At 39.2% G+C, this 26,791-nt stretch overlaps 1 protein-coding gene across 1 annotated transcript; it reads left to right on the top strand.

Moving 5' to 3' along the window:
- Positions 1 to 3,043: 3,043 nt before the first annotated feature.
- Positions 3,044 to 26,791, top strand: TMCO5A (transmembrane and coiled-coil domains 5A; the record flags this gene model as incomplete). Its single annotated transcript, XM_081114194.1, has 12 exons — positions 3,044 to 3,160; positions 3,725 to 3,769; positions 11,833 to 11,982; positions 12,409 to 12,532; positions 13,088 to 13,138; positions 14,149 to 14,220; positions 17,518 to 17,574; positions 18,398 to 18,457; positions 18,892 to 18,956; positions 20,075 to 20,132; positions 22,375 to 22,415; positions 26,593 to 26,791. Exons 2-12 carry the CDS (start codon positions 3,735 to 3,737, stop codon positions 26,789 to 26,791), a joined length of 912 nt encoding a protein of 303 aa, XP_080970320.1. The 5' UTR covers positions 3,044 to 3,160; positions 3,725 to 3,734.

Genomic DNA, 26,791 nt, shown 5'->3' with positions numbered 1-26,791 from the left:
TCTCTCTCTCTCTCTCTCTCTCCTTCACATTTTAATTGAAGTTTTTACTTTTGAGAAGATTCTGAAAGGAAATTCAAGCAAAGTTTATGAACCTAAATATTGTACAGAAATAGTCACTAAAAATAAGTAGGGACCGAAAATTAAAAATAGTTCTGGCTGATGTCTTGGTTAGTTGGAGGCTCAATCCCTGGTCAGGACACATACCTGGATTGCAGGCTTGATACCCAATTGGGACAAGTGCAAGAGAAAACTGATAGAAGTTTCTTTCTTGCCGGGGTTGACCAGCAGCCCCTGAACAACAGATGATCAGATTACTCCAACACAGTTGCACTGTGAAAGAGAGGGCTAAGGGACAACCTGGCTGATAGCAGCCAGGCAGCCTCAATTGTCTGCCTCGTTAGGCTTTTATTGGAGTTTTTATCTTTAGATACAATCAGTAGGGTGACTAATCTTGGGAGGACACAGGTGTTTGCATTGTCCTCTTGGCAAGGTCACCCGAAGATTAAGCATAAGGATTCCAGTAAACACCCGGGGATCTGCATATGCACAGCATTGTTTGGAAAGGTCAAGTAATAATTAGGGGTGCTGTCTTCAACATTCCCCTAAGTCTCCCCTAAGTCGGAATTCCCATAAACAGGGCAGGCGGCCTTCCACACACTTCCTTTTCTCAGAATGTCCTCCTTACAAACTTTCCAACCAAGTCTAATGCTTCCTCTCTCTCTCTCTTTCTATCTCTCTCTCAAGAAACAAAAATCAATAAGAATGTCCTCAGGTGAGGATATTTTTTTTAAAAGAAGTAAAAATAAAAAGAAGTAGGGACATAAGGAAAATAGCAAAATTGATTCTGTATTCAAAAACAGTGACTTAAAATGAGGTTCTAGAGCCTTGCCTGGATATGAGCCTCAAAACTGGGCTCATTTATAAATTACCTAAGAAAAATTTGCCAGAGTGACATGCAGGCAAGCAAGGTGAGCAGAAGAAATAGTTTTCCACCCTGTGAGGCAGCAGGAAGGCCAAGGCCCAGGACCTCCATTTATGGCTCATGTCCCCAGCCAGTCCCCTCCCTGCAGAAGGGTAAAGGCCCAGCAAACAGCCTGATTGCCCAGTTTGGAAAAAGTGGGAGTGTTTTCACAACAGATTTCCACACAAAGGCCACTGCGTTCCTGGCAGCAGCGTAGCAAAATCTGACCCCTCTCAGCGACCCTTCTGCACAGGGCAGGGCCTGACGTGGAAAAGTTAGCAAGGTGAAACAGCTGCTCTAAAGCTGCACTGGGTGTTAATCAAGCCACCTCCTGAATAGCAGGAAGGCTTATATCAAGGACCTTAATTTGCCCCCAAGGCCCTGTTTTTACCTTGATTTAGCAATTCTCACTAACAGCAATCTGTTGTCCTCATCCCACACGAGGCCCCAACCTTGGGGTTCTGCTGCTCCTATGGGCTTGTCTTTGGTGGCTCCTCAAGGAGAAAAGCTCCCCTGGAAGGAGAGAGAGCTTTATTTTTATCCCAGTTAAAGTCCCTATCCAATGCATTAATAGCTACGATAACCTTGGTCCAGGGCATTTCCTGGAGATGCTATAACCTGCTGGGGTTAATGAACTCTCCCTACCATTAATTCCTGGGAGAGGCCATTGGCCTGAATTGTTACTTAATTACTCTTCTGTGTACAGCTTCATAAAGCAATGAAATGCCTTCTTTCAGGAAGAAGGGAGATGGTAATGGGGTCATCAGAGGCCATTAATTTTACAAATAGTTTGTTGGAAACTACACTGTGTTAAGAAGTCACTCTGGACCACAAATCAACTCAATGCGGTCCTTATCAAGCCAAGATCCAAACTTCCCAGGTTTACATGGTTCACACACACAACAAGTTACCAATGGTGCATAATGAGCCCAAAATGTACATACTCCAGTATACAGAAACATATTCATTGTATGTATTCCACAACTGATTTTATCTTCCTCTTCTAGCTCCTATGCCTATAGTTGGGGGGGGGGGGGGAGGGTAGAGGGAAACTCAGTGAGGCCAATTCAAGATATCATGAACTTTTCCCAGTTAAAAAATGTCTTTGGGGTAATTTCCCAGTGTTTTAAGAAGATTCTCTCTCTCCCCAGAGCTCTCTTCTGTCTCAGGACGTGGGAGGGATAGGGGAAAGCGCTGTATCCTTAAAGCACTGAAGGAGGAGCTTCGGGTCTTCATGCCTCCCCTCACTGCTCCTGGACCCACTGGCCTTTCCAGCAACATGCTGGCCCACGCTACTACCGACCGCAGACTTGCTCTTACCCGTGACTGTGATGTTTGTGGACTGTGCATCTATCTCAGCAGGACATAAGGTGGCCCATTTACTAGGCCTCCTAACACATCTACACTACTGGCTCTGAAAATGCTCAGCTGCTTTCTCTGCTCTGCCCTATTTAGAACTGCAACACCTTCTCTCCCACACACAATACACAATGCATTTCCCCTTACCCACTTCACCCATTTGTTTCCTCCTAGCATTCTCCTCTGTTATCACACCAAATAAAAATAAATAGATTCATTTATTTTGTTGCTTGTGCTACGCTTCCCCCCATAAACACACATCCTAGAATGTAAATTCCATGAGAGCAAAGTGTTTTGTTCACTCTGTCTGCCTAGTGCTTAGAACAGTGCCTATCTGGCATACACAGCTGCTCTCTCAATGTTTCAGTACTTGATGAATGAATGAATGAATGAATGAACAGTTAGTTAGTTAGTTAGTTAGTTAGTTAGTTAGTTAGTTAGCTACATGATGGCATCACACTGCTGGTCTTGGGACTCAGGCTTCTCATAGAAGTCACACTTGGGAGGGAGCTCAACCTGCCAGAGGAATAAAAAAGAAAGGGGCTACCCCTTCATGCTCCCCAGAAATCAGGCCCATTAAACCTACTGCTACCAGAGGGAAGACTCGGCCATGAAACACATGCGCCCATCTAGGCTCTGAACTCTATACCAGTCATGAGAACCCATTGTCATCCTTCCCATTGTGACATGCTGCCCCACCCACCTAATGTCAACAGCAGAGCTATGACCACTTGGGAGGTTCTGAGATTCTACTGGATAGTTCCAGTGGGAAAAGATTAGACTCTTCAGAAGACTATTGACTAGGGCAGAGTCAGAAAGATCATATCCAGCAGAGGGGAGGTAGAGTTTGTTGAAGAAATGAAGTAAAAGAGGAAACTAAGGGGCAGAATGAGCCAAAAAACTTTGGCTTGGTTTTCCTTAGCCAATTTAATATCAAAGATCTTAATATAGAAGGATTCTTGCAGAGGCCAGGCTAGAGAGCAGAGAGATTACTTTTTAGGGTGGTTATGCACACCATTCTCATTGGGGCCTTAAAGAAAGCAGCAGGGCCTAGAGCAAAAAGGGACCTAAGAATAATTGATAATCCTTATTCTTACTTCTGTGTATAAACTTCCAAAGGTTTTTGGGTAGGTGATCCATCTCCGAATATACCTACTAGGAGGACATATATTTAACTTGCCAGCATTATCCCTGTCTCCTCAGTGTATCCTTTCTAAGGCATAATCAGATATGGGCAGAAGAATCAAAAGGCTAGGTTTTGTCATGGCCAAATGTGAGGATTGAAGGGAGAAAACCAGTTAACTTAATGTTGTTCCTATATTTGGACTCTTAGCTAGTCACTCTATGTTTCATACATAGACCCATTTCCCCAATTCATTAGTAACATCTCTGCTGGTATTTTAGGGAATCTACAATGGAAGAACACAAGGAAAATCAGCTAGATTATGAGTAAGTAATCATGATTATGCAAAGCCACATCCAAGGACCAAGGTATGAAGCAGATCTGCTATTGGTGCTTTCCCTCATCTTCTCATCTCCCTTTCTCCTACTCTTACCTATCTGTCTCCCACTGCACTCCACGCCAAGGACTTTATGCCTACCTGAAGTGAGAACATTTGCAAATTCCCTGTCCAAGCCAGCTTTCCAGGGTAGGACTTTCTTTTCTAAAATCATCTCATTCTTACTCAAAGTCCTTCTATCTCACTACCTTAATTCTGGTTAATCATTTCAAAGACAAACCAAGGAAAAGTTTATTGAAGCTTCACATGTGCCAAGCACCCTTTCTAGACTACTCTAGTGTTACCATTCCTTTTTGCAAATTTACTTCAAAAAAAGATGTTTGGTTTTTTTATTAAATTTATTGGGGTGACATTGGTAAATAACATAGGTTTCCATGTACAATTCTGTATGCATCATCTGTATATTGCATTGTGTGTTTACCACCCAAAGTTAAATCTCCTTTTGTCAGCATCTATTGGACCTTCTTTACCCTTACCTACCTCCTCCCCACCCTCCTTTCCCTCTGGTAACAACCAACTGTTGTCTGTGGCTATGAGTTTTTATTTGTTTGTCTTGTTCATTGGTTGTTTTCAGTTTTATATCTGACATATGAGTGATATCATAGGATTCTTAACGTTTTTCATCTGATTTATTTCACTTAACATGATATTCTCAAGATCCATCCATGTTGTTGCACATGACAATATTTCATCTTTTCCTGTGGCTGAAAAGCATTCCATTGTATATTTGTGCCACATCTTCTTTATCCAATCATCTATTGAAGAGCACTTCTGTTGTTTCCATGTCTTGACTACTGTGAATAATGCTGCAGTGAACATAGGGATATATCTATCTTTACAAATGTTTTCAAATGTTTTGGGTAGGTACTGAGAGCAGGAATTGCTGGGTCATATGGTAACTCTATTACTAATTTTTGAGGCACTTCCGTACTATTTTCCATAGTGGCTGTACCAATTTACATTCCCACCAGCAGTGAATGAGGGTTCCTTTTCCTCCACAATATCTCCAACACTCAGTTACTTGTCTTATTGATGATAGCCATTAACAGGTGTGAGGTGGTATCTCATTGTAGTTTTATTTGCATTTCCCTAATAGCTAGTGATGTTGAGTATCTTTTCTTTCATATATCTGTTGGACATTTATATGTCTTCTTGGGAGAAGTATCTGTACAGGTCCTCTGAACATTTTTTAATTGAATTGTTTTTTGTTGTTGAGTTGTATGAGTTCTTTATATATTTTGGATATTAAACCCTTCCTGGAAGTGTTGTTTGCAAATATCTTTTCCTATTTGGTTAGTTACCTTTTTGTTTTGTTGAAAATCTCTTTTGCTGTGCAGTAGCTTTTTAGCTTGATATAGTCCCATTCATTTATTTTTGCTCTTGCTCCCCTTGCCTTTGAAGTCAAATTCATAAAATCTTCTCTAAGATTAAGGCCCATAAGTTTAGTACCTATGTTTTCTCCTATGTAATTTATTGTTTCAGGATTGTATTTAGGTCTTTGATCCATTTTGAGCTAAATTTTGTGTATGGTGACAGTTAGCAATCTAGTTTTATTCTTTTGCATGTGGCTTTCCAATTTTCCCCGGACAATTTATTGAAGAGGACTTCTTTTCTCCATTGTATGCTTTTGGCTATTTTGTTGAAGATTATTTGCCCATATATCTGTGCATATTTCTGGAATCTCAATTCTGTTCCATTGGTCTGTGTGTCTGTTTTTCTGCCAATACCATGCTGTTTTGTTTATTGTCACTTTGTAGTATAATTTGATGTCAGGGAGTGTGATACCTCTGACTTTGTCTTTTTTTTTTTCTCATGGTTGCTTTAGCTATTCAGGGTCTTTTTAAAAAATATATATATTTTTATTGGTTTTTTACAGAGAGGAAGGGAGAGGGATAGAGAGTCAGAAACATCAATGAGAGGGAAACATTGATAAGCCGCCTCCTGCACAACCCCTGCTGGGGATGTGCCCCCAACCAAGGTACATGCCCTTGACCAGAATCGAACCTGGGACCTTTCAGTCTGCAAGCCAACACTCTATCCACTGAGCCAAACCAGTCAGGGCTATTCAGGGTCTTTTGTGGGTCCATGCAAATCTGATGACTTTGTGTTCTATTTTTAAAAATATATTTCTATTAATTTCAGAGAGAAAGGGAGAGGGAGGGAGAGAGAAACATCAACGATGAGAGAGAACCATTGATCAGCTATTCCTGCCTGCCTCCTACTGGGGAATGTGCCCTGACCTAGAATCAAACTGTGACCCCCTGATTCATACATAGGTCAATGCTCAACCACTGAGCCACACCAGCTGGCTATTATATTTATTTTTAAAATGCCATTGGGGTTTTAATGGGGATTGCATTAAATCTGTATATTGCTTTGAGTAATGTGGCCATTTTAACTATTTTAATTCTTCCAATCCATGAACACAAAATATCTTACCATTTCTTTGTGTCTTCTTCAATTTCTTTTAATGTCTTATAGTTTTCAGTGTATATGTCCTTCACATTCTTTATTAAGTTTATTCCTAGGTATTTTATTCTTTTTGTTGCAATTGGAATTATTTTTTTCTTACCCTGAAATTTTATTGTTAGTAGATTGATTTTGTATACTGCAAATTGATTTTGTTTAGTGTTTCTAATAGTTTTTAGCTGGAGTCTTTAGGGTTTTCTATGTAAAGAATCATGCCATCTGCAAAAAGTAACATTTTTACTTCTTCATTACCAGTTTGGATAACTTTTATTTCTTTCTCTTGCCTGATTGCTCCTGCTAGGATTTCTATGTCCAATGGCAGTGGTGAGAGTGGCAACCTTGTCTTGTTCCTGAGCTTAGAGGAAAAGTTTTCACTTTTTCATCTTGAGTGTGAGATTAGCTGAGCTGACAGTTTGTCATACATGGCCTTTATTATTTTGAGATATTTTCCTTACACACTCATTTTATTGAGTGTTTTAATCATAATTAATGTTATATTTTGTCAAATTAATTTTCTGCATCTATTGATAAGATCATATGATTTTTATCCTTTATTTTGTTAATGAGGTGTATCATTTTGATCGACTTGCGTATGTTGAACTATCCTTGAGCTCCTGGAATGAACGCCATCTGGTTGTGATGTACTATCTTTTTAATGTATTGTTGTATCCAGTTTGCTAGTATTTTGTTTCAGAGTTTTACATTTGTAGCTTTCTTTTTGGTGTGTTATTCTCTCCAGGTTTTGGTATCAGGGTAATGTTGGCCTCATAAAATGTGTTAGAAAGTATTGTCTCTTCTTTTTGGAAGAGTTTGAGATGGATGGGTATTAAATCTTCTTTGAATGTTTAGTAGAATTCATGAGTGAAGCCATCTGGCCCTGGACTTTTACTTTTTAAGATATTTTTGATGGTTGCTTCAATTTCCTCACTGTTGATGATCATTCTGTGTAGATTTTCCAAGTCTTCGTGATTCAGTCTAGGAAGGTTATATATTTCTAAGAACTTGTCTGATCTTCTAGGTTATTGTTTGATGGCATATAGGCTTTCACAGTATTCATGTATAAACCTTTGTATATCTATGATGTATGTGGTAACTTTTCTTTCATTTCTGGTTTTGTTTGAGTCTTTTCTCTATTTTCTTTAGTGAGTCCAGGCAAAGGTTTGTCAATTTTATTAACTTTTTCAAAGAACCAACTCTCCGTTGCCTTAATTTTTTTGTATTGTATTTTTATTCTCTGTTTTATTTAATTCTGCTTTAATTTTTATTATTTTCCCCCCTTGGCTAACTTTGGGCTGCATTTCTTCTTTTTCTAGTTCTTTAAGATGTAATATTAGGTTGTTTATTTAGGGTTTTTCTTGTTTCTTTATAGTCTGTAATGATATAAACTTCCCTCTTATTGCTGCTTTTGCTGCATCTCAATAGTTTGATACGTCATATTATCATTCTTATTTGTCTCTGTGGATCTTTTTAGCTCTCCTTTTATTTCTTCTTTAACCCAGTTTTTTTGGTAGCATGTTGTTTAATCTCTGCATATTTGTGGTATTCCTCCCTTGCATTGTGCAGTTAATTTCCAGATTCAGAGCATTGTGGTCGGAGAATTTACTTGGTATAATTTCAATCTTCTTGAATTTGTTGAGGCTAGTTTTGCATCCCAAAATATGATCTGTCCTTCAGAATGTTCCATGTGCACTGGAAAAGAATGTATAACTGTTGTTCTGGGATGAAAGGCTCTGTAAATGTCAACTATGTCCATTTGGTCTAATGTGTCATTCAAAGCCAATATTTCCTTATTGATTTTCTGTTAGGATGATATATCCATAGCTGTCAATGGTGTATATAGACGCCCTACTATAACTGTGTTTTTGTCAGTTTTTCCCTTTCATTCTGTTAGTAGTTGCTTTATATACTTTGGTGCTCCCTGGTTGGGTGTATGTATGTTGAAAAGTATATATTTTTTTGAAGTATTGTTCCCTTTATCATTATAAAATGTCCACCGTTTCTTGTTACTACTTTATCTTAAAATCTATTTTGTCAGATGTGGGTATAGCTGCATCCACTTTTCTCTGCTCATTTGCTCAAAAAATTATATTCCACCCTTTCACTTTGAGTCAATATCTGTTCTTACAGTTAAAATGTGCCTCCTGAAGCTAACATATGATTGGGTTTGTTTTGTGTTTTTTTGTTGTTGTTGTTGTTGTTTTTATCTAATCTGCTCCTCTGCCTTTTTATTGCTAAATTCAGTCCATTTATATTTAGGGTGATTATTGATGTATGAGGATTTCCTATAGCCATTTTATCTTTTGTTTTCTGATAATTCTGTGTCTCCATTGTTCCTTTTCCCTTGTGTGTCTGTCTGTTGTTTAGTTTGGTGGTATTCTATGATTTTTTTTCTCTGTTTTCTCTTTTTTTAACTAATGTGTCTCAGTTTTAGATTTTTTTTTTTTGTATGTGGTTACCATTGGGTATAAGCAAAAGAAAGTCCTTTTTCTTCTGAATGCCTCTTATCTCCATTCCCCTTTGCAAATTCAGACCTTACCTCCTCCCCTTTTATGTTTTTATTGTCACAATTTATCTCCATTTTTGCTGTGAGTTCATTTCCAAATTACAGTAATATTGTCTTTGCCTTCTCTCCTTTTTCAATGTTTTTACTTCCTCTAAAATTTATTTTTAAATGTATAATACCCATTTCTGAAAAAGGGATACAATATACTGCTTCTGTCTGTCTAGTAATCTTACTCATAATTTTGTTTCAGATATAATTAACCCACTTCATTTTGTGGTGGTAAATTCTCTCAGCTTCTGTATGTCTGGAATAGCCTTTATTTCTTTTTCATATATAAAGAATAACATTGCTGGATATACTAGTATTATTCTTGGCTGGTAGTTTCTCTCTTTCAATAGTTTAAATATTTGATTTTACTCTCTCCTGGCTTGTAGGGTTTATGTTGATAAATCTAATGGGTTTTTCTTTACATGTTACTGTCTTCTTTTCCCTTGCCTGTCTTGAGAATTCTTTCTTTGTCATTAACTTTTGCCAATTTTAATATAATATGCCTTGGAGAAGGCCTTTCTAGATTGAGATAATTAAGTGTTCTGTTTGCTTCCTGGATTTGAGGATCTAGCTCTTTCTATAGGTTTGGAAAGTTTTCATCAAATATTTGAATAGTCTCTCTATTCCCTTGTCCCTCTCTTCTCCTTCTGGTAAGCCTATTACTCTTTCTGATGAAGTCAGATAGTTCTTGTAGAGTTTTTTCATCTTTTGGTTTTTTTGTTGTTGTTGTTTATTGTTTGTTTTTTACTCTCAAATCTCTTTTTTTCATCTGCATCATTTCTAGATTTCTATCATCAATGTCACTAATTCTTTCCTCCATCTAGTCAACTCTGTTTCCTAAGCTTGCTAATCATTCATCTCTTTTACTGAGTTCTTCATCTCCAGAATTTCTATTTGGTTCTTTTTTTAAAGTTTCGATCTCTCTGGTAAAGTATTCATTTTGTTCATTTATTTTATTTCTGAATTCATTAAACTCTCTGCATTTTCTTGTGTCTCATTGAATTTTTTTCAGAACTGAAATCTTGAATTCTTTGTCATTTAAATCACATATTTCTGTCTTTACATTTATTTTCTGGGGATTTTTCATTTTCTTTCTGAGCTACCTCATTATTTTGGTTATTTTAGGTATTTGATAGATTCCTTCTCTGTCTAGGCATCTGAGGGAATTATATTATTAAGAGTGGCATTCTCTAGTTGATAAGGAGAAGTCTTTCTTTTGTTTCCCACTTAGGGGCAATGAAGCACTGGCGTTTTTTTAGTTTCTCTTGCACTGTTCTGGCTTCTATAGCAGCTTTATCTTTTTTCTGGGCTCTCTGAGGGTAGTGAAAAATGCCCTTTATTTCCTAGTGAGGTCGGCATCTTCTTTGTGATCAGGTCTCATTGGTCTCAGGGCACCACCCCCATGGGGGAATGTGCTGAGCATTGGGGTTCCAAGCTGTACCCTGCAACCAGCCTCTGCCAACAGCGTAGCCACAATGAGTGGGAGTGAGATGAGCTGGGAGAGACAAGCTGGTACCTTTGTAGCTTTGTCTCCCCCAAGTAATGGTGACTGCCAGATATCACCTCTGTATCTTTACCCCTGTCACAGGGATGAGCAGCAGCATGTGCCTACAACTCAGGGGGGAAAAAAATACCTCTATTGTTCCAGTTCTCAGGGTTGAATACAATGTGCTCTGTAGCCCAGCACTCACCACTACAGCCTCTTCTGGGGCCCGCTGCAAGCTCTGAGAGGGTGAGGGGGAGCGAACTCTGGGTGGATGAAGGGAGGTGGCCAGGCTCCTTGGCGTTGTTTTTCTGCCTGGCAATGGCAGCTGCCAGACAATCACAGTAACCTCTCTGCTCTGTCTCCACCTGGGCCATGGGTTTACACAGCGTGCACCGATCACTCTGGCAGAGCTCACAGTGTCACCTTGCTTCTCTAGGCTCAGGGAGTGCAGGCAGCAACCTGGTTCTTCCCCTCTCCCAAGACCCACAATGAGCTACAGGCTGTGTCAGTCAGTGGCACTATCCCACGCTTCTCCCTGCCCTCTTCCCCGGCTCACTCCCACTCACCCACCTTCAGAAGTTTCAGTGTGCCTGTGTCTCAGACATGGTTGTGCGTTGAGCAGGGAATCCTTTGTTGAATTATAGCTGTTTAAATTGTTGAAACTTTAAGGGAAGAGAATAGGGGAACCTCTCACACTGCCATTCCTCTGATTCCAATGTTTGCATTCTTGAAAATGAATGCTTCAGTCATATTGTGTGCTCAATGGCGTGATTTCCCATGGTAGCTCTTAAGCTTTCTAGTAGGCAATGGAGAATATTTGAGATGGGAGGGAGGGAAAGACTAAAGCCCTACCTGCTGGTGGAAACCTCTTATGGCTCTGCACAGACCTGGGCCCAACCGTACATGATGTGCCACCTGCTGGATAAAAGTACTCAATAAAAGTGTATTGATTGAATGAGCAGATGTTTGTGAAAAATGTGTATGAGCAACCATTCTCTTCAATGCACTAGGACAATGGTCGGCAAACTCATTACTCAACAGAGCCAAATATCAACAGTACAGAGATTGAAATTTCTTTTGAGAGCCAAATTTTTTAAACTTAAACTATATAGGTAAGTACATTGTTATTAACTTAATTAGGGTACTCCTAAGGCTTAGGAAGAGCCACACTCAATGGGCCAAAGAGCTGCATGTGGCTCGCGAGCCGCAGTTTGCCGACCATGGCACTAGGAGATTTAGGGAAGCAAAGCTTCTGCAATCAGAGTGGAGCACTTTGGACAAAACAGCTTGGGGGAAGAGCTCCATTACTGGCTGAGTTTGTAGAGCATGATTAAGAAATATAATTTCTTAAGAATGAGAAATAAAAGGCTTGCTCCCAGAAAGAGTGATATTGATGAATTACAGGCCTACTAGATACCCCCTTTAGCCCAAAGTTTATTGATCTTAAGATAACTGGCCCTTGTTTATTTGGGGGCTGAGCCTATAGGTCAAAGAAAGTGGAAATCTTAAGACTGGCCCAGTCAAAGAGGAACATTAACAGTTTGAACATGGACCTTGAAAAGGATATGCAGAGAATAGACGAAGCAAATCAGGAACTTCTCCTCAAAATCCACGAGAAAGAAGATGAGATTCAGAGGTGAGTGTGAGGGTTTCATATGCGAAACTCCCAATCCAAAAAGAGGGGAGGAGGGCGAAGAAGAGACACGATTAAATTTACCAGCTTGCTCTAGAGACCTCTACTTTGTTTAGCTAAAACTTTCTTCTTCATGCTTGGGCATTTCTCTTTGGCTTATGCCCTGAAATATAGTAAGTTTCTAGCAGATTTCTAGGAGACCAGGTGACATTTACTTGAGTAGGAAGAACATTGTGTGTTTGACTTAGAAAGCAGGGGAGTGTTACTTTTCCTACCTTTATAATGAATCTGATTCTAAGGATCCAGGAGAGAAGGGTTCTAAACTTGAGATCTGTATTTATTGTCCTTGATGTACCCTTAAAACTGATATCTGTGTTTTATCAATTTTGAAACTGCCAGCTTCTCACAGTTTGTGCTTGTGCCATTCAGGCTGGAAAGTGAGGTCACTCAGACCAGAGATTCGGCAGAAGATGAGGAGTGGGAGAAGGAAAACTGCACCGCACTAGAAAGGGAAAGAGCCTTGCAGGAGCTGGAAGAAGAAACAGATAGACTTGTAAGCTAGGAGCTGGGAAGAGCTATTTGATAAGTTTTATTCCTCATCCTGTCCTTCATCAATTGTCAGAAAAGCTAGTCCTCCCTTTTTATATTCAAAGAAGAGTCAGCTGAAAAATCATGACAGACAAAGAACATAGTATATGCGTAGCCCATGGACATAGACAACTGTGGTGATGGCCAGAAGAAGGGGGTGTGGGGGTTGGGTGAAGGTGGGTAAAGGGGGGCGGGGTACAGGACAGCTGTAATAGTGTCATCAATAAATTTGAAAAAGAAGAACTAAAAGTATTTAATTAAAACAAAAAAAGTCATGGCAGAATGGGCTCATGCATGGAAAGGGATGTGTGGAAGGCAGAGTTTCTTTGATAACATTTAATATTGGTAGGCCCTACATGTGGGCGTCTCTGTCCCTGGAAAGTTGGTGTGTATATATTGGGATCAAACCACAGGTGCTTTATGAAGCAAGGTAGAGGTACTGCAGGCTGGAGAAGAGTCCACTGAATAAAGAAGGATGGTGGTGTACAGATGCACACTTACACTCTACCTCTTTCAACAGGAAAGGAAGAATGAGACTCTGGTCCACAGTATAGAAGAACTTCAAAGAAAGGTGGGATGGAGTTCTGTGTTCCCCAGTGTCCCCACACCATTCCCAGTCATCGAAGAGGCAAGGAGGGAAAATCATTATAGAGGAACCCAGATGTCAGGGAGGCCTGAGCTGGAGGGTGGGGGAGGGGGGTACTACTCCTGCTCTACTTTCCTGAGGCTGAGCTTCACGATCTAAATGCCATCAATTCTCCCTGGAAGCACCAGGTGAGAGCAGCGGGTGGGATATCCAAGGTATTCAGTGATCCCATGGGTTCTTCATTCTACCACAGAATATGAATTCCAACAGACAATCTCTGTTGAAGTAATTGACTGGAGCCTTTGCGGTGAAGTTAATTTTATATTCAATAGAGACTTTTAAAAAACTAATTCCAAGATTTTCCTTTCCCTTGTCCAGGCATTCCCTCTACCCCAACTTCTACACAGAGTTCAGTGGATTTCCTATGATTACCCTACTTTATGACCCATACCTGCAACCCTGAGTGACCCAAAATTGGGTTCAGGGAAGTACTGGTGTTTTGAGTGGACTCTAGCTCTGGTGGCTAAGACTAGTGAGAAGATGAAAGTAGAATTAAGGTGTTCCTGTGTATCCACCAAGGGACCATCTCCTGGCAGTTTGTTTGTTGTTGTTGTTCTGTTAAATCTCACCTGAGGACATTTTTTCCATTGATTTTTATAGTGGAAGGGTGGGGGGAGACAGAGAGAGAGAGAGAGAAACATCTACATGAGAGAGACACATCGATTGTTGCCTCCCATATACGCCCTGACCTGGGCCAGGATTGAGCCATAACTGAAGTACATGTCCTTGACCAGAATCAAACCCGCAACCCTTCAGACTGTGGGCTGCTGCTCTAACCACTGACCAAACCAGCTAGACCTTTTGTAGTTTTTTTTTATCAAGACCAAGTTACTGGCCCCACACATCAGAAAATGTCTTTTTCTCCTATAGCTTTTAATTTGATGTATTTTTATTTATTTGAAATGCTTTATTATTATTATTATTTGAAACCATAGCTTTCAAGAAAATCACCTAAAGCAACCAGGTCTGAAAAGGGCAATCTAGAGGGAACACCAGAAGAGTCAAAGGTAAACGAAAAAACTATTTTAAATGGGTTTGGGGTATGTGACTAGGAAATAAGCCTTCAAGTGGAAACAATTGTCAAGGTTGGAATGAATTGTTTGTAGTTTTAGTCCCTGTCAAGCTTAAGACAGAGCCACTGAATGCTGAATTCTCCTCTGCCGTTAGTAAGAATTTTCACTCTGAAGCTACATATTTTGTTCTCACTTCCATCAGGAAAAGTAGAACACAAATACATATTAACATTGGAGGTAAAGTCTGTAGTTTAAATCCTGGCCCCGGCATTTAGTGTGGTTGATGTATGAAGTTGAGCAATTTAATCAGTTACTGCCAGCTTCGATTTGAAGATTGAATGAGGTTGTGTATATAAAAATTTGTGTGGATAAAATTTTTCCCTTTTTTGGAGGGCAAAAACTTTAAAAAGACACATAATTTTAAGGTCATTATTTAAAAGTCTGACTGAAATATATGTATGAATCCAGAGGCAGAACTAGGATTTGTAAATCTACTATGCATTAGGCAGTTCACACACCTTGTTAATAATTCCAATCCAGAAAGAATTTGTTCAATTGTTCACTTAAATATTTAGTAACCTACAATAGAATACTATGCAGCTGTAAAAAAGAAGGAACTCTTACCCTTTGCAATAGCCTGGATGAACCTGGAGACTATTATGCTAAGCAAAATAAGCCAGTTAGCAAAAGACAAATATCACATGATCTCACTTATATGTGGAATCTAATGAACAAAATAAACTGACAAACAAAACAGGTCCAGAGGCATGGATGCATGGAACACACTTAACAGGTCTCCGTGGGGAAGGGGATAGAGGGGCCAGGAAGTGATTAAACAAAATCATATATATATACACATATATGCATAACCCATGGACACAGACAATAGTATGGGGAAAGCCTGGGGTGGGGCAGGGGTTGGGTGGAGGGCAGCAAAAAAGGAGAAAATGGAGACTATCTATAATACTGACAACAATAAAAAGAAAAAAAAATCCACCCTTCCATCCACATCTCAGTTTGCTTTATTTACTTGGCATGATAAGGCTTTGTTATTTTCTGAGCATGGCGAAAGGATCCCCATTGTCTATATGATGTATATAGTGACCTCTACCTACTAAGCACGTCACACAGGGCTTGGCATTTCTCTGATTTTGTTCCAAAGCTAAGTATCTGGGCACAACCACAGCCATCTGATCAAAGATACAAGAAGAATTAAAGACTTACCTATTTTATTCAGAGAGCAGATAAAATTCTAAATACTTTCTGTAGAATTAGTCTTTTTCTTTGCCTTATCTAACTTCTCTTTAGTTTCTTAAACCCACACTTAAGCTCACACTGTATGTATGAAATCTTCAAAGATATGAACACACCAAAAATAGAAACAGAAAATGAAAGAACAGGAATTACTCCCCTATCTTCTGTTGGCCAATTAGTGTTGATGACCTAAAAAAACACAAGAAGTTCAAATCTACCAAGTAAATTTGCTTGGCCATGCTTATCCAGGAAATTTATCTGGAAAGGAAGGAATCTGGAGCCTGCAGGTATAGTGTACACTGGGAAGAAATTAGAGCTCAGACTAGAAAGGATCATGAAGCCCCTTGACTTCCTTTGCTATATAACTACAGCAATGAGGAGTTTTTCTTCCTTCTTCTCTCCAGGACAAGTTTTTCTGACAATAACCCAGCCAGAATCTAGAGATGACACTTTAAGTCTGGCTGTGCTGGCTATGTTAGGTGAGCTGAGCTGATAGACAATAGATAGAGTTCCAGGCATTGTCAGAACAATGGCTATTTTTTCCTGTCAATGATCAGCCCAGCCCTAAAGAGTTCTAGGGGATTATTAACTATTTGAATCATTCCCCTTTGCCCACCTGTGACTTAGAATTATCAGGTGATGTCTCTAATTCTATGAAATATACAGCATTTCTTTTGCTTCTGGTCCTTTTGCATGTGGGTGATCAGTTCAGCAGTTTAATAGGATGCTCGCTTCAACTCCTTGTGACTCAGATCATTGTCTTGAAAATATAGCCCTTAGCACATTTGATTGTCTGGCCCTGAATGTAATTGATTGGAAGGGAAATGAACTGTTAGAAGAGCACAGATGTGAAATAATGGTACCTAGATGAAAGTGAGAACAATAGAGCTGAAAAATAAAAGGAGGGATATGCAATCATGACTGCTCTAGCTACAGAATATACCACAACTGCATCATTTCTCTCTATCTACTGCTGCCACCCTTTTGCAAGGCAACATAGCCTTTCACACCACACGAGCCTCCTACCTAGTCTTCCTGCTTCTACTCTTACTCCTACGCAATGTTCCATGCATAGAAACGTCCTCTTCAAAAACAAAAATTAGGTTGTGTCTTTACTACTTCAAGATCTTTCTTGGCTTCTCACTGCAATTAGTATAAAGAATCAAACTAATTTTAGAAATTCTAAAACCCCACATACTCTCATCCGTATCTAACATTCCTCACCTCATGTTCTTCTTACCAGTCTCTCCCATGTTCCAGCCACATAACTTCTCCATACACACCAAACTGTGCTACTTCACAGTCTTGGCCCTTGCTGTCACTTCTGCGTGGAACGTATTTCTCCCAGATATCCATTTGTGTGATAGTTATCACTTAGACATCAGCTAAAATAGCGTCTCATCAGAGAGGCCTCAGCCAACCACCTCTAACAGCTCCTACACCGTCACTCACTCTCACCACATTCCTCTGTTTTTGTTCCCTTCATAGCACTGATCATTATCATGTCGACTTATTTGTTAGGTTCCCCCAACTAGAATGTCAGCTCTGAGAGGCAGAGAGCCTATCAATCCTACCACCCCTGCATCCTCAGTGCTCCCCCTGCCCCCTCCTGTCACTCCAGCATAGTGGCCAATATAGAACTGGCTTTCAACAAATATTTAAGGAAGGAAAAGAGGGAAGAAGGGATGCAGAGAGGGAGGAGAGCGTGAGCAATGGATTTATAAAAGGAAAAGGAATAGTGAAATTTTTCAAGATTGATGTTTTCCCTAAGAGAAAAAACTAAAAAGGAAGCTGAGAATTGAAGTTTAGGGGTGAAGGCAGCACTGATGGATGGAAGAGGTCGAAAGTTTAGAAAAGCAGGTCCCCAGAGAGCTGCAAAGGATGCTGGATGGTTTGGCTCCTCCATCAAAAAGACACCTGCAATCGTGCCTGATGGACTCCAGCCACCTGTGGGATAACCTTCGAGAGGGCATTTCAGAATGGGGTCCCCTCTGGTTTCCACTTTGCTGTGTTACCAATCTCCTTTCCTTTCTACAGGCTAAGTTAAAGCAGCTGGAAGCTTCCTGTGCTGAACAAGAGAAGAAGCTGACCAAGGTAACGGCAGGGATTTCAACATCACTTCTCCCAAAGGAAGGGAAACTTGATCCTTGGTCAGACCATCTAATGCATTCCTCAAACGACTGAGTTCGAATAGGATTCCAGATCCAGACCATGAGGGGCCAAGGAGGAGAGGAAGAAACAGTAATACAGTCCCCTAATACTTCTTTCTAACATTGCTACAGGGTACATTCCATAATCCATAAATTCAGCATTAGTATCTATCTTTCTCCAACTGTTCCCAAGTATTTCCCATTGGGATTGGAAAATACTTACTGCTTGTTTATCAAAAAAAAAAAAAAAAAAAAAAGAATGATGTTGCAGAAGTGAAGGGAACCAGGTTTGCTAAAGTAATTGTGGTGATAGAACCTCAGAAGCTACTGAGGTGGTTCATTCTATCCTAGTACAGTGTAAAAAAAAAGAAGAAGAAGAAGAAGGAGGAGGAGGAGGAGGAGGAGGAGGAGGAGGAGGAGGAGGAGGAGGAGGAAAGGGAGAGGGAGAGGGAGAGGGAGAGGGAGAGAAAGAAGAAAGATGAAAGAAAGAAAGAAAGAAAGAAAGAAAGAAAGAAAGAAAGAAAGAAAGAAAGAAAGAAAGAAAGAAAGAAAGAAAAAGAAAGAAAGAAAGAAAGATGAAAGAAAGAAAGAAAGAAAGAAAGAAAGAAAGAAAGAAAGAAAGAAAAAGAAAAATGAGTACACACATACAGCTAAAACATACTTAGAACAATTCACATTTGGGGTCTTGATGTAGAACAAAACAAGCATACTCTTGTTCTTAAAGCAATTTACTGAGAGAATTTTAAAACTGAATTTTGGCTTCTCAGGTAATGGAAGACTTTGCATTTGTGGTCCAGCTCTGTGAAGACCAGGCCCTCTGCATAAAGGTACAGCTCCTAAGTAAAGGGCTAGCAACGGGTTTGATAAGGCACAGGATGAAATGTAACCAGGCTTTTCAAAGAATACTATCTCAAACAATTTTAACTCTTCAAGGTGGTATTACAAAAGACTTCAGGGCCCTCGAATCACCACCACTAATATAATTCTATTACTTCCATGTTCTCCCAACCTCTGTGCTCTTAAATTAATAATGAGCACTCTGCGTATTTATAATCCCTGTTACCCCAGGGTGCTGCCCAATGGTCAAGTATAGTGAGAGATCAATAGTGGTGGGGTGGGGGTGGGGGTGAGGAAAGCAGACAAACGGGCAATAGGAATACCAAACATTCATGTTACAATGTAATAATACATGCTTATTATGATTAGCAAAAGCATAAAGCTGCTCATTAGTAACTGTGGTTTCTTTTCTTTCCCTTTGAAGAAGTACCAGGAAACTTTGAAGAAAATAGAAGAAGAATTAGAGACCCGATTCCTTGAGAGAGAAGTGTGAGCTTTGGCAAACAAAGGAACATCCTGGTTTTAGTGGTAACTCCATCTCAGCCTGGGTCAGAGCAAACATTTCTCTGACCAGTTCTTAGTTGGAACTGAGGGTGCCCCAAATCACAGCGTCCCCCTGTCAGTGATCTGGTGGACCTCCATTTAAACCACACCAACATTAAAGGGCAGGTCCTTCTCCCATGCTTCTTAAAAGACTTGAGAAACACATCTCCCCTTATACTTTTATCATATTATCAAATATTCAAGTTTATATTAAGGTCAAGAACATATGCTTTAGAAAGGGTTATTGGTCAGTCACCTTGATAAGTAGGACACTCTTTATATATTACAGAAAATGCCTTAAAACTTAGTACCATCCTCACTTCCTCCAAATATATGGAAACGAAACTATATGGGATGAAAATGAAACTAATCCCTAGACACACATTCAATTTATCATAGTATAAAACTCAAACTCTATCAAACTATGAACATTAAAAATTAGAAATGAGGGGCAGGGATGGGTGGAGGTGGAAGAGGATATAAGAGGGATACATGGTGATGGGGGGAAAATAAAATTTAAAAAATAGAAATGATAAATAAGGGTCTAAATGGTGAGAAACCCAAACCGAAAATCTCACTTCCATTTCTTGACCCTCTTTATAAGTCAAATCTAAATTTAGTCAAGAAGTATTTCTGTTTATTAAATAGTTTGGAATCTTGGGAATCAAGAGAAGGAGACCAAAACTGCATTTGGCCTCTGAATAGCCCAAATACACACCGTGGCCTGGGGGTAAGGGTACCAGGACTTGGAGATCCTCGCCTCTAAAGGACACCTTCACGATGGCCCAACTTCTTCCTGAGCATTAGCTATGGCCTGGCTTCTAAGCTAAGATCCTAGAACAGGGCTGCCCAAGAGAACTTTCTGTGCTATCCAATAGGTAGGACCTAGTCACCTACTGAGCTGTCACTGAGGAACTGATTTTTTAAATTAACTTAAATGTAAATATCTACATGTAGCTACAATAGTGGACAGCATAGCTTTAGGATCTAAAATTGTTAAGTCACCATAATATGAATATTGGAGTGTACTTTACTCAATCCCTATTTTGGTTCTTTTCCCCAAGATCAAAAGTCTTGAGCATGAGCTCTGCAAGCAAAGAGTACAACAGCCGAAATAACAAGGTAAGCACTCCACTGTGCCTCAGCTTCTCTCAGTGCCATTGCCTCTCAAAGGAGTTTCCTAAATACCACAAGCCACCAATCATCTACCAATCTTCCCATGTGCATTTTCCAAGAACATTTACCAGACATCATTCCAAGACATTCCAAATCTAAGCAAGCAAAGAGGATGCTGAGGAACAATAGTCTTCATTCTTTTTGTAGACACACAAATGACATGTTCTGAAAGAAACTAGCCTAAGACCTAAGGGAATGCAGAATGGAAGCAAGAAGGAGCATATAACTGAGGGTGCGCTCTATGGAGAGGAGGCCAGCACATGGCACATACACCACTCATTCCTTCCATCTCCCACAAACACATACTCTTTCCTGATGATCCCAACATGGTCCTGAATCTTTTACAACACAGAGTATCAGGCATCTCCCACTGTCTAATCAGAGTTGGCCCGAGTTAAAACATAGGAAGTCATTGCTTCTTTATGTCTGTTTATATTTAACATCATGATGTCACCAGAATATACTAGCATGCAAATGTCTGAAGGAAATAGGATTGGATATAAAGCACCAGGCCTCTTGGCTCATGTGACATCTTGTAGCAGCAAGTACATAGGACAAAAAAAATAAACTTTTTGGACTTTGCTTTTGTAATTTATATTGGCTTTAGAGCCAAGGTTAGCATTCACCAGAAATGTTATGTTATGACATAGGGTCTTTATAATCTAAGAAAAGAGAACTTATCTGTTCCTTATAAACAAGTATCAATAATTAACCATTGAGCCCGAGTGGGAGTGGTTCAGTGATTGAGTGTCCACCTATGAACCAGGAGGTCACAGTTCGATTCCTGATCAGGGCACATGCCCAGGATTGTGGGCTCTATCCCCAGTAGGGGGCGTGCAGAAGGCAACCAATCAATGATTCTCATCATTAATATTTCTATTTCTTGCTCTCTCACTCTCCCTTCCTCTCTCTGAAATGAATAAAAACATATTTTAAAATAATAATCAACCATTGATTGCCCTTGTTTAGATTCTCCAGATGTTTAGATATATGTTAGACAATGTTCACAGTGGCTATGGTTCCCTTTGTCCTGAACAAGTGACTCTGGCCCCAAGCTTGCATACCCTCAGCAAACAAAACTGAAATTAACCTCTCTAGAACCAAGCTTGGCATGCTCCCTGATGTGTCTCACCATCTACTACCAATGGCTATCAGTGTTCCCTCTGACCACCTATTAGAGGAAAAACAGTTGTCTTTATCAAGATGATCAATCCCATGATGGCTTGCTGACCTACGATGTTTGAGCAATCTTTATAGAGAGGCTGCCTGCGCAACTGGCCAGCTAGCATGCCACTTGATCTCACTCCAGCTGTAACCAAATCTGTAACCCAGAAAGTTTCTAATTCCAGTTCTGTGAACTTCATTTCCCCCACTTTGAACGAATATAATTTCTGTACATATCTTTATTTTAAAAGTTAAAAGTAAAGTGAAATAACTAAGAAAGTATTTTAGAATAGAGATACCACAGAAATTCAGGATCTATCCTCACCTTTACATTTTTATAACTTTTAAAATGTATCCCTTGGAATAAGTTTGTATGGTTTTCAAAGCCTGTAACTTCTCTAAGGATTACTGGCTAAAGAGAAGGTAAGGGTGCACCTGAAAGAGCCAAGAATCAGAACACCTGGTCTCTAGGAACACTGATCTTCGGCAACATGCTTTACCTTTCTATGCCTTCATTTATTCCTATCAGTATGTAAAAAGCAAACATAAAATTTTATATATATTTTTTTATCTTTAAAGTTTTCATTTGTTGCCCTAGCCTGTACGGCTCAGTGGTTGAGCATTGCCCCATGCACCTAAAGATCAGCAGTTCTATTCTAGGTCAGGGCATATGCCCAGGTTGTGGATTCACTCCCCAGTCATGGTGCATGTGAGAAGCAACTGATCAATGTTTCTCTCTCATCTCTCTCTCTCTCTCTCTCTCTCTCTCTCTCTCTCTCTCTCTCTCTCTCCATCTTCTTTTCTCTTTCCCCCTCTTCCTCTCTCTCTAAAAATCAATAAAAACATTTTTAATATTCCATCTATCTATTTATGCATATTAAAACATAAGATATTACCTAAATACTGTGTAACATTAACTAATGTTCACTGAATATTATTCACAAATATATTGTCATCACAAAATATTATTTGACAGTGATGGTAGCTTCCAGAAATTGCTTATCAATGTTCCTCCTTCTCCCAGGTTAATTCTCTCCAAAATAAGGGAATATGGTTCTGTAAAAGGTAAGTAAATATCTTTGAGTACACTTCCTGGAAAACTGGGAGTTATGCTTAGCCATCCTGGCAGAAAGCAAAGTCTAGACAAGGAGAACTTTGTATAGACACACACATACACAAACAGTTAAGTCAACAAACTAATGTCATCGATGACGACATTTCTCAGTTCTAATGTTATGACTTCTTTGTTCAAAGGCAATTACTAATCTCAACTTTCCAATATTAGAAAATAATGGCCTAATGGCTATCAGAAACAAGAATCATTCACCTAAAACAGATACAGCAAATCTCCTCTTACTACATTTTGCCTTTAACAATTTGAATTATCTTGATGTATCTAGTTCCCCAGTAACATCAGTAGATTGAAAATGGGGAGATCTTCATGCTTCTGTGGTTCATAAGCATGATGAATGGGTTTTCATGCATTTTGTACAATATTCCTCCCTCAAACCTTGTTACAATGTCAGTACATTACCCCATCTGACATGGAAAAAATAGAAATGGGAGAGAACCTCTAAATGCAAGTATACCACTGCCTAACAGCAAATAAAAGAGAGAAATGACTATGAAAAGAGATAGCAACTAACACTACTATCCAGCACATAAAAATTGCTCAAGAAATACTTGTTAAACTAAATAAGAACTCAGGATTCAAACAACTGAGTGGATATTATTAGTTCTGATAGCAAAGTAAAATTGGTATTCATGAAGCCTTTGCATTTCCAAGAAAAGGTCAAATTGTCTTCAATATAATCTGCTTAAGAAAGCGTAGAGAAACATATATTCAAAGTGGTTTGAAATGGGATGTAAAAAGTGTTCCATCAAAATAGTTAACATAAAATTATTGGTACTTAAAGGTCAGCTTCAATTGTCTGGAAATTTTCATACCAGATAAGTGATGCATTACTTATTTTGATATCTCTAAATATAAAGTTTCCTAAACAACTAGCAGAATTTTTTCACCTATACTTTAATACCAGTACCCAAACTGAAATTGCCTGCACAATTTATAATAGCTAAGATCTGGAAACAGCACAAGTGTCCATCAGTAGATGAGTGCATAAAAAAGCTGTGGTACATTTACACCATGGAATACTATGCAGCTATAAAAAAGAAGAATCTCTTACCCTTTGAGACAGCATGGAGAGACCTGGAGAGTATCATGCTAAGTGAAATAAGTCAATCAGAGAAATACAAGTACCACATGATTTCACTCATATGTGGAGTCTAATTAACAAAATAAAATGATGAATGGAGTGGATCCAGAGACATGGAAGCATGGAACAGAATGTGGAATCTAGGAGAGAAGGTGGGGGAGGGCAGGTAGGGGGGAGGTAATAAACCAAAGACCTTGTATGCTTATATGCATAACCCATGGATGCAGACAGTGGGATGGTGAGGGCCTGGGGCAGGGGGTGGGGCTGGAGGGGGTTAGTGGGGGGAAAAAGGGGACATATGTAATACTTTCAACAGAGAGTTGGTATCCAGAAGAGAACCTCACAACATCCTACTAGTATAGTTCATCACATCAAACTATAAATGTCTTTCCTCTTGTTCTGCTCTGACATCCTGTGGAGCACTGACTCAAGAGATAAGAAAGCTAGGTTATTCCTAGGATTTTCCCTGGAAATGTCATCCCTAAGATGTCATCGCAAAACCTTCTCATGAATGTTATATCCAGCTTCAGGGAGAGTGGTGGGAAGAGACTTGTAAAGGGCTTCTGATTCTAATTCTGACCAAGATGCTATATTAGAATGGATCCTGGATCCTGTCACCAAGATTAACTCTACAGGAAAACGTTAAAAGCTGGTGGGGAAGCACTGTTTTTGACTGTGGGTGAAAGTGGGTAGTGAATTTGTCCTGGGGCAGAGGGAAGCCCAGCACAGGTAGATAAGGGTAATACAAAAACAAACACAAACAATGGAAGTTTCCCCCTGCAAATCATATTAAAACCACAGGTGCAAAATAATACATCAGTTAAAGAAGAAATAAAGAATACCATAGTGAAATTTATAAAAATTTATCAGGAAATATTAAAGGTAACATGCGTGAAAAAAGAGAAATATCATGGATAGGAGGCCTTAACATCATAAAGATATCAATTGTCTTCGAGTGATTAATAGAGTCAATTCAACTCCAAACTCCCCAAAAGATTTTTCATGTACTTGAATAAAGTTCTAAAAAATACTGTATATGGGAGAGTAAGGATTAAAAATAACCTGGGCAATTTTAAAGAAGAGCAAGGAGTGGGGAACATGCCCTTCCAGGAATTACTATGAAGCTACAACAATTATGATTGTGTAGTATTGTCACAGGACTTAGAAAATTGACCAATGAAATAAAACAAAAAGTTCTGAAACAGTTCACTTATAGAACATTGATATGTGACAGCGACTATATGTCAGCGGGGAAAAGAAGAATTGTTCTATAAATATGGTGAGGAGAAAATGGTTATCCAGATTTATAAAATAAGACCAGATTATTACTGTACAGTATATACAAAAAGCAAGTCCAGATGTGTTGAGGAATTAAATGTCAAAAAACAAACAAACAAAAGTGGGCATTATCTACTGCCGCAAAAAGAGAAAAAGGAGAGAGAACTCATGGACATGGACAGCAGTGTGGTGACTGGGGGGTGGATGGAAGTGGAAGAGGGCATACAGGGGATAAATGGTGATGGCAAAAATAAAATGAATAAAATAAATAAAACAAAACAAAATAAATATTTTCAAAAGAAAAAAAAAATGACTCCAAAACTTAGTGGCTGCAAACAACAGACATTTGTTATTTCACAGTTTCTATGGGTCAGGAATTTGTGAACCACCTAGTTGATGGTTCTAGCTCAGGGCCTCTTAGGAGGTTATGGTTAAGATGTTGGCCAGAGTCATTGAAGGCTTAGCTGGGACTAGGGGGTCAACATTTAAGGCAATTTATACACACACCTGGAAAATTTTGTTGGTTATTGGCAAGAGATCTTAGTTCCTCGTCTCGTGGACCTCTCCCAGGGCTGATTGTGTGTCCTCCCAGCATGACTGCTGGCTCCCTCCTAAGAGTAAAGAGGAAGCCGCACTGTCTTCAGCGTGCAGTCTAGGAAGTCACACACTGTCACTTCCACAATATTCTCTTCTTTTGAAACAAGTCATTGAGTCCAGTCCGCATTCCAATGGAGGGGAATCTCTTGAAGGGAAAAATATCAAAGAATTTGTGGACATATTTTTAAACTACCATAAACTCTTAATAAAATAGTGTCTGTTAGGTAGGGAATGATTTTATTTTTTAAACAAGACACAAAAACCACTGATTCTAATTAAAGAAAGGGCTGATAAACTAAACTTTATTAAAATTAGTAATTTTTGTTCTTTCATACATTAGAGCAAGTGAAAGTTATAAAGTAGAGGGAAGATACTAAAATACACACAATGGAAAAGGATTTATATCAGATATAAAGGACTCCTATCTATAATAATAAAAGCATAATATGCTAATTAGACTGGACGTCCTTCCAGACGTCCTTCCTTGCAGACAAAGCCACAGCGGACGGGTGCCAAGGCAGAGGGGGCAGAGGCCCCTGGCCACAGCGGCAGCAGGTGGGGGGTGGGGCCAAGGCCCTTGCATGAATTTCGTGCATCAGGCCTCTAGTAATCAATAAGAAAGCAAGAGAAAGCACATAAGACCAGTAAGCCTATGATCAGATGTTCAACATCATTGTTCATCAGAAAAATAAAAACCAAGACTATGCTGAGGCATTACTTTATGTCCATTTGATTGGCCATTTTTTTTTAATTTGATCATATTAAGTGTTGGGGAGGATGCAGATTCACAAAAAAATATATCTTGCTGGTGGGGTATAATTTGGTACCACTATGTAAAACAATTTTTGGAAACATAAATAAATAAATACATAAATAAATACATAAATAAATAAATAAATAAATAAATAAATAAATAAAGGAATAACATTTCAGACAGTGAGAAATGCTAGAACAAAGTAAAACCCATTGATAGGAGAGAGTAACTATGGGTAGGGGCTGCCTTTATAAGGGGTTGTTGAGAATAAAAGCAGCAATGAGTGGGAGACATCTGACTACCCAGAAGAAGCTAGACATGCCTTTGCATATGACTTATTATTTTGTTCCAGGTTTTCGAACCTCTGGTTAACAGTTTATTGGCTTTCTCTTTTCAGGATTTTCCGATACTCCTTTTTCATCACCCTGTTTTTCATCAGACTTCTGGGCTACTTGTTTTTCCATATAAGTTTTATAAATCCAGATGTACTTATCAACGTACTGCCCAAGATACTGAGCAGGGGCATCTTGTGGAAGCTAAGAAGCTTCCTGTTTCCATCTCTCACGCTTGAGACAGAGGACATGCTACCCCACTGA

Source organism: Myotis nattereri, assembly GCF_964212035.1.
Source record: "Myotis nattereri genome assembly, chromosome: 1".
In the NCBI taxonomy this organism is placed as follows: Eukaryota; Metazoa; Chordata; class Mammalia; order Chiroptera; family Vespertilionidae; genus Myotis; species Myotis nattereri.
Note: the sequence above shows the minus strand (reverse complement) of the source record. Positions and strands in the feature narration are given on the sequence as shown.